Source organism: Populus alba, chromosome 17 (genome assembly GCF_005239225.2).
Source record: "Populus alba chromosome 17, ASM523922v2, whole genome shotgun sequence".
Taxonomy (NCBI): Eukaryota; Viridiplantae; Streptophyta; class Magnoliopsida; order Malpighiales; family Salicaceae; genus Populus; species Populus alba.
This window is the reverse complement of record NC_133300.1, coordinates 20,344,085-20,352,705: the sequence shown is the minus strand read 5'-3', so window position 1 is coordinate 20,352,705 and position 8,621 is coordinate 20,344,085. Positions and strand designations below refer to the sequence as shown.

Genomic DNA, 8,621 nt, shown 5'->3' with positions numbered 1-8,621 from the left:
CCATAGAGATTCTCCTAATGTAATCGTCGACTTTATTGGAAGAATCAAATCACTGAAATATCATAGGTTCAGCATAAGAAGCAAGATAGATCCATCATATCTACATTATACCTAATCCAAAAAATTAGCCTACGAAACATACATAAATTCTTCAAAATCGAAAATAAACAAACGTGCACAAGCAAATAAAAAAAACTGCCTGGCTTTCACATAAAATCCTTCATTTTCTACATGATTTCAATACCCTCTTTGCGAATTTAATTAATTAAATTCAGTCAAAATCAAAACTTTAATTTATTCACTAAATCACAAATTAACACATAAATTAAAAATAGTAATAATAATAAAATTAACTTCATAAAATTAACAATATTTTAAATAAGATAAGTTGAATAAAATAAAGAGGCAAGCCAATAATTCAGAACAACCAAATGTTTATAAATTTATTGATGACAAATCATCACACACAGCTAGCCAAGGAAATTACACATTGCAGACACTCCGAGACTTAAACTGATCTTCGTAAGTGACAAACTGTTGAAGAAGATCTTAGTCGACAGGACCCTCACAGTAGTAAACCTGAAGAAATTAGACAAAAATAGAATTTAATAATAATGTATTAAGCTCAAAGAAATTTAAATTGCTTGATGAATTAGTTAACTCTGCATTTTATCATGACACGACATGCCTTGTCTTGTTCTTTTGCTCTGGTTAAATCTGATGGAGTTCCGCTTGAACCTGCCCCTCCAAAACACAAGAGGTTTTGTCAAATAAACATTGAAAAGAATTTAAAAGGAAAAAAAGAATTGAAGAATGGATAAAAATATGAAACTAAATATGATATATTTAAATACTCATAACCCGTACCTAATCAGATGTTTCTTCACCATTGTCATCATCGTCAACCTTGATTATAGGGATATGTTTGATCTTGGGCCAATCTTCTCCTGTTTCCCTTCGGCACCTTTTGCTCAACCTTGGACAATCATTGATCTCAAGATTTTGAAGTTTTTTTAAATTGCTGATGCACTCTGGCATTTCTCCAATGCTTGGACATTCTTTGATGAGAAATGTTTGTAAGGATTCTGCAGATCCTTGAAGAAACTGTTCTGGTAAAGCAATAGTTGATGGTAAGTTGCCAAACATTACAATACGAAGGGAAAGGGAAAGAGGTTGAATTTTTTCCTCATTCTTTTCTTCTATCGTCATCAAATCAAGCTCATCACAGTTCATAATAAATAATTCTTCCAGAGTAGTTAGGCATTTTATGCTTTTTGGCAGAGAAATCAAGCTATCACATCCAAGAATAAACAATTTTTGAAGACTTCTAAGACCTTGCATATCTTCGCACAAATTTTCTAGATTTTTACAATAACCAATGAATAAAGTTTGAAGACACTCCAAACACCCAATCCCTCCTTCTGGCAACCGCTTTTGCTGAGTAGTTAGATCTAAAAATCTAAGGCTGGTCATGTACCTCACATCTTTGGGCAGCTCTTCTAATTCAAAACCTGTAACCATAGCTTGCAAGTTTTGCAATTTGAAAAAAGATTTTGGGAGTCTTTTTATTTTTGTGTTCCCAAAATCGATATATCTCAAATGTTTCAAGGCGCCAATCCTCTCCGGAAAAGAATCAAATTCAGAAACATCCATTAATTCCAAAGACCGCAAATGCTTAAATTCTAACAAACATTTCTCAAAGTTTGTTTTGCATGTAGGCCCCACTATACTATCTGCAAAGACTATTGACCGCACTTGATGGAAGTTGTTTGGGAACTTGGAGAGAGTTTGATGGAAAAATGAATCAGAGTCAAGAACTGACAAATGACGGGTCGTTTTGGAAATTTGGTGGTTTTGAGAGCTTATGATTGAAAACTCATTTTGAGCCAATGATGATGCAAGATCATGCATTAAATCATGCATCTTAAAGGCAGCTACATAATTGAAATCCTCATAATCTTGGAAGAAACATCTTGAGATCAACTGGCGCACATAACGCAAGCCAACATCTTCCAACTTCTCATTTGGATTTGATGATTGAAGAATGAGCCCATGTGCCATCCAAAATTGCACCATTAAGAGATCTCGGAACAAGTAATCTTTTGGAAAAACAGAACAATAAAGAAAGCATCTTTTCAAGTGAGTCGGCAGTCTTTGATAGCTTATTTTCAAGGCAGGTAAAATGCCATCTCCCTCTTCTTCCCACTTCTCACTGTCTCTCACCGATTTCCACTCTTTTTCATCAGTCTTACCATACAGTTGAGTCCCCAAGTTAATCACTGCCAGAGGAACTTGCTTGCATTTCTCCACTATTTCTTTCCCAACTCCAACCAAATTTGGATTCAACTCCATTTGCCCTTCCTTGAATGCACACTTGTAAAACAACGACAGACAGTCCTCTTGACCAAGAAAACTTAGGTTGTGCGCAGCATCAGTACCCATAATCTCAGCAACACGTCGACTACGGGTAGTTACTATAATCTTACTTCCATCAGCACCTTTTGATAACAAAGGCTTCAACAACAACCATTTTTGAGCTTCATCATTCCATACATCATCCAAAAGAAGCAAGTATTTCTTACCCTTCATAATATCTTCAAGTTTTTTATTAAGCTCACCCTCATCCAAATCCGCACATCTTTCCCCAGTTGCAGATTTAATGATTTTTTGTATCACTAGTTTCAAGGAAAAATCATCTGAAACACATGCCTCCATCTTCAGATCAAAATGACTTCTTACATTTTCAGCATCACACACCGATTTGGCAAGAGATGTCTTCCCCAAGCCTCCCATTCCTACTATTGGAAGGACAAGGGGATGTGCATCACCAACCTTTATAGGTGCTCTTAAAAGGTTGATGATGCGTTCTCTGTCTTTATCTCTTCCGATAAGACCGGAAAAGCTCTCAAAGGATCGGTTCATCTCTGTTTCCTCATGCAAGACATGGCTACAATCAATAGCCTGCTCGCTGAGGTTGAACTCAGACCTAAGAGATGAAATCTGAGCTAGTCTTTCTATGATCTTCTTTATCTTATGACCCATTTTTAAACGGAATGGAATCATATTAGAACTTGTAAAGAAGCGCCGTACCTTTCTGCTGGTGCTCCCTGTTGTTTTCACCACCTCTCTTCGCAAAGTTTCACACTCCATTTCGTCCAGCACGTCCTCTGCATCATACAAGACTTCTCTGAGCATATGGAGCCAGAGCCGAATCCTGTCATTCTTTGATTGTTGCTTCTCAGCATCGGACAGCACCGCGTTGATGGCTTTCAATCTCTCTTCAAGACGTGCAAGGTCATCTTCAAGTCCCCATGCCAAACGAAATTCTTGACCAGCGAAAGAGCCTAACTTCCCTAGAAGGGATTTTGCAATCTCGGCAGCAAAAGCTTCTGCCATATTTTTTTGAGTGAGGGGAGAAGTGTTTGATAGGAAGAAATGATTGAGATAAGAGTGGAGTGCTGCTTTCTTTTCTGAGTGGAGAGGAGAAGTCGTTGAGTCTTCTTAATTAAAATGTAAAATGGCTCCAACCTCCATGGATCGCTTGTTTAATTGGTTCCCCTGTTCTCTTTCTTTTCTTTTCTTAATTATATTAGCGATCCTTAATTGTTTTTTGAGTAGTTGACCAAGAAGCTATGAATCCACCCTACGTGTTATCTACTTAATCTTAATTTATGTACCAAGTTGAGGAGGGAAAATAATAATTAATAAATTAAATACATTATTAACTTATTTGATACATTATATTTGATATCAATTGAAATTGTGGCTTGGAAAACAGGGATATATGTTAATATCATGGCCGCCCACAGTATCCACTTTTCACACCAAGGAATCACTAAAATGCAAAGTCCACATTCCCAGTAATTGCCGAAAGTTTCACAAAACAAGACCCCACCGTAAAGTATCCACGCGTCCAAATTGACTTCATTGACTAATCAGCAGCACGCGTCCAAAACATCTTCCCTCCCGGCTCCGTCTAACAAGTAAATGTACAGCGTCACCCATTATTACAAAGAAAAGCTAAATGCCCATTGTACTGTTACAATTTTTTTTATCTTTTTTTTTTTAATATATGATTTTTTTCTTTTTTGTTATGATTTTTTTTAAATTATTTTTTTTTATTTTTTAATATTGAGATGGTTGAGAATTTTTTATATTTTATTTTGTCTTTATACGAGCTTAGCATGATTTGCGGGTTTGTCAAAATAACACAGATTGTGTCAGTTTATAAATTTAGTGGGTTTTTAATTGAATTTAATATTTTTATTCTATTTTTCTCATATTATTAAAAAAATAATTTTAGATAAAAACTATATTATTAAATTTTATGAAGTAATAAAAATTAAAAGATACGAAGGAAACCATTGTTCTCCCAATTGTAGTATGGATCACAATAGTAATCCATAGTGTGTTTCTTTCTTTTTTCCTTTGCTTTTTTTTTTTTTTAATTTTTGTTATGATTTTTTTTTCAATTTTTTTTTGTTGATTTTATCTTTTTAAAATTGACAATGTTAAGAATTTAGCTTCGTAATTTACTTTTTTTTTAGTTTTTTTTTTATATAAGGTTAACCTGGTTTACGGGTTTGCTAAGGTAAACAAGGTTGTTATGGTTTACAAGTTTGGTGGATTGTCTTTATTTTTTTTTAATTTAACTTAACTTTTTTTATAGTCTATTTTTTTCTCATATAGTTAAAAACTAGTTTTAGAGAAAAATCATGTTATTAAACTTTATAAAATAACAAAAATTAAAGGGCGAGAAGAAACTATTTTTCATCTGCACACATTGCACTGTGAATGAAAATAGTAACCCACAGTGTTTTACTTTCTTTCTTTTTTCTTTATGTTTTTGAATTTTTGTCATGATTGTTTTTTCAAATTTATTTTTATCGATTTTATTTTTTAATATTAGGATGATTAAGAATTTGGTTTCATAATTTATTTTCTTTTATTTTACATTTCTATAAGGTTAACATTGTTTGCGGGTTTGCTAGGGTAACCCCGGTTGCCCTGGTTTACGAGTTTGGTGGAGTGTCTTTTTTTTTTTAATTGAACTTAATTTTTTTATCGTCTATTTTCTTCCTATATATTTTTTAAAAAATAGTTTTAGAAAAAGTTATGTTATTAAACTTTATAAAGTTCATGGGTCTATTCACAGGTTTGGTTGATTGACTCTGTTCGTGGGTCTAGTAAGTTTTATTTTTTTTAAATTAGTTTTTTTTTTCATCCTTAGATACTAAATTAATTGAGAATTTAGTTTTATAATTGGTTTCATTTTATTTTTTATGAGGTTATTGTTTAACAAAAACCACATTCCCAATAATTCTTCTGCCGATGGGTCCCTTTGTGTAATTAGAAACCCTTAATTTTAAATCCTAAACACATGGACATACATGTCATATTTAAGCATGTTATGTGAAATACACTTCATGAATTGCTTGTTTAAAGGGCTGTTTTCTTTTTCATAATATTAACGATTTAATCCTTAATTGTTTCTGTGTAATTGGCCAAATAAGGCAGATACTGCTTTGAAGTTCTATACATATAGGAATTGAGGATCGGTCTTAGCTCGCTGGCTACCATGACAGTCTAATTCTTATGAGCACGGTTCTATATGGTCCTTCCATTTCTGAATCATTTATAGCATTAATTTTACTACTCTTCTCAAGGAACCATAATTCCACCCGAATTTCAAGCTGCTGAAGAGGGAAAATGTTGTTTAATAAATTAAGTACATTCTTAATTTATTTGATTATTTATACTACGTAACATAACCATATAAAAAAAGGTAACGGTGAGAGTTTTTCAAGGTTTTGGAATAAGAGTGGAGTTCCGCTTAATAAAACTCACATGGTCGAGCTCATTTGGAGACTTGGGGAGAGTTTGATGAAAAAATGAAATGAATGACAAATGACGGGTCGTTTTGGAAAATTGATGGTTTTGAGAGCCTATGATCGAGCACTCATTTTGAGCCAATGATGATGCAAGATCATGCATTTGAAATAAAATATAATCTTGGAATAAACATTTTGAGATCCACTCGCGAACATAACGCAAGCCAGCATCTTCCATGTTTTAATTTGGATTGGATGATTGAATGTGTCCATGTGCCATCCAAAATGGCACCAGTAAAATGGTATCAAAAAGTATTTCGGTGGTTGTTCTGTAAAATATTTTTTATTTAAATATATTTTAAAATAAATTTTTTTTTTATTTTTATAAATATTTTTTACATCAACACATCTAAACTATCTAAAAATATATAGAAATAATTTTAAATAAAATAAATAAATTTTAATAAAACATCTTTTGAAACGCCATTTCCTAATCCTGGTTGCTATATTTGTCGCTGTGAATTATGAATTGGCTACGTGGGATGCTAGTTGTCTGGGAAAATAATATATAATAAATTGAATACATTATTAACTTATTTGATGCATTATATTTGATATCAATTGAAATTGTGGCTCGGAAAACAGGGATATATGTTAATATCATGGTGAATTTTTTAATATGCCAATGATCCTTGAGTTTCGCAATTGTGTTGTAGCTTCTCCCATGGAATAGGGATCTTTCCTTTTTCATGTTCTCTCTTTTCCTGTAGTGATTTTGGAGGTTACATTTTGTACTTTTCTATGAAACGTTGTATGGAAAGGCATTGTATGTTGTAGCTTCTCCCATGGAATAGGCATGGTTAACCCTGCTACCTAGCAAATTCGCACGCTGGCAGCAATTATCAATCTGTATCTTTCATATTCTTATGATGTTTGCGTAATTTGTCATTGTTAAAAAATAATATATATATATATATTTTTTTTTGTGGTTGCACGATGGAAATGAGAATTCTACTTTAATGTTGTGTGCATTGATCAACTTTATTTTATGCAACTCTCTTTAACATTTTGTGCGAAAATATTTCAATTCATTAAGTTGGCAAATTAATTAAATCTGTTCAAATGATTAATAAGGAGTGCAATTGAACCATGTTTTTTTTTATTTTTAATTTTTGAATAGTTTTTATAAAAAATTCAAAACAATATTTTTAGTATTTTATAAATATTTTAATGGCAAATATAAATAAAAAATAGTTTTAAAAAAAATATTATTTTAATATATTTAAAAAAAACTTTAAAAAATACCCTACATCATCAAAAAAAAAAAAAAAAACCTGCCGTATTTTATGATATGTGTTTGAATTATTGTCTTTGGCATAAGTATTTTTTTACTCAAAATGGTTTGTGGATGGGTAAAATGGGTTCGTAGAATTTGGGTACCCCTAACTTTTTGCAAAGATCAAAGAGAGCAAACAGCTGTTTTTTCGTCTTGTAGTGAGTTGATTATTGCCTACAAATAAATTTTTAATGCTTAATTTAAAATTGAGATACTTGTTTAGAAATATATTAAAATAAATTATTTTATTTAAAAAAAATTATTTTTAATAGTACAATTCAAAAACATAAAAAAATCTCATTTTAAGATTAAAAAAAAATCAGACACAAACTTATTATGAGTGCATTGAAAGCATGTTTGGGTGCTTTTCATTAAAAAATATATTAAAATAATATTTTTTTTATTTTTTTTAAAATTATTTTTGATATTAACGTATTAAAATGATCTAAAAATATTAAAAAATATTAATTTAAAATAAAAAAAATTTAATTTTTAATTTTTTTTAAATAATTTTAAAATATAAAAACAAACGTAACTAAAACGCACAGTAAATTCTGAGTATTGAGACGAAGAGGAAAAACGCCACACCCTTTACTTTATTCCGTAATGTAATTTTAACTTTGTATACAGATATTTGCAGTTAAAACACGAATATGTTAATCCCATGATTGCCCACAGTTAAAGTCTAAATTCTAAATTCTAAATTTATGAATATATATTAAAGTCTTTTACACAAGTAAATATGAAACACATGCCATCTTTAAGCATGTTGTGTGAAATGTAGTTCATGAATTGCTTGTTTAAACTGCTGTTTTCTTTTTTATAATATTAGCGATTTAATCATTATTTGTTTGTGGATCGGTCTTTTTTATAATATTAGCAATTTAATCATTATTTTTTTAGGAATTAAGGATCGGTCTTAGCTCGCTTGCTACTATGACAGTCTAATTCTTATGAGCACGGCTCTATATGGTCCTTCCATTTCTGAATCATTTATAGCATTAATTTTACTACTCTTTTCAAGCTGCTACAGAGGGAATATATTGTTTAATTAATTAAGTACATTCTCATTTATTTTTTATTATTTATACTATGTAACATAACCATATATAAAAAAAAAAAAGGAAACGGTGAGAGTTTTTCGAAGTTTTGCTGGGATATTGGATTCATGGACTCTTAAGAGTTTTAATAGGCTATGGGTCTACTAGTATTTGGGACGCGGGCCAAACTAGTCCTAAAATATTTTCTTTCGAACATGGCCAGGGAGAAAAAAGAAAGTAAAATAAAAATAAAAATATATATCCTTTACTTAGAATGAACGAATGTATTATGGTCATCAAATGTTTTACTTTGGAAAAAAAATCTTCTTAAGAATCTATCCTTTACTTAGAACTTCCTAAGCAGTAAGCACAATAGCATAAACAACCCTGGTAGAAAACCAAGTGATATCTCTC

The 8,621-nt window shown here is 31.2% G+C and overlaps 1 protein-coding gene across 3 annotated transcripts; it reads right to left on the bottom strand.

Annotated features, from left to right (window-relative positions):
• Positions 1-372: 372 nt before the first annotated feature.
• LOC118037177 (disease resistance protein RGA2) lies at positions 373-3,627 on the bottom strand. 3 transcript variants are annotated; one of them, XR_004685543.2, is made up of 3 exons: positions 868-3,627; positions 689-744; positions 373-579 (listed from the first exon to the last, which is right to left on the bottom strand). XR_004685543.2 is itself a non-coding variant. In XM_035043091.2 (2 exons), exon 1 carries the CDS (start codon positions 3,394-3,396, stop codon positions 868-870), a length of 2,529 nt encoding a protein of 842 aa, XP_034898982.1. In that variant the 5' UTR covers positions 3,397-3,627; the 3' UTR covers positions 373-579. The 3 variants fall into 3 exon arrangements, 1 of the variants encoding a protein (XP_034898982.1); XR_004685542.2 differs by having other exon boundaries at positions 689-738; XM_035043091.2 differs by lacking the exon at positions 689-744.
• Between the last annotated feature and the right edge of the window lie 4,994 nt (positions 3,628-8,621).

What these genes read in the sequence shown, in the direction of transcription:
- LOC118037177 (XM_035043091.2), bottom strand. Translation starts at nt 3,396, where the DNA reads ATGGCAGAAGCTTTTGCTGCCGAGATTGCAAAATCCCTTCTAGGGAAG.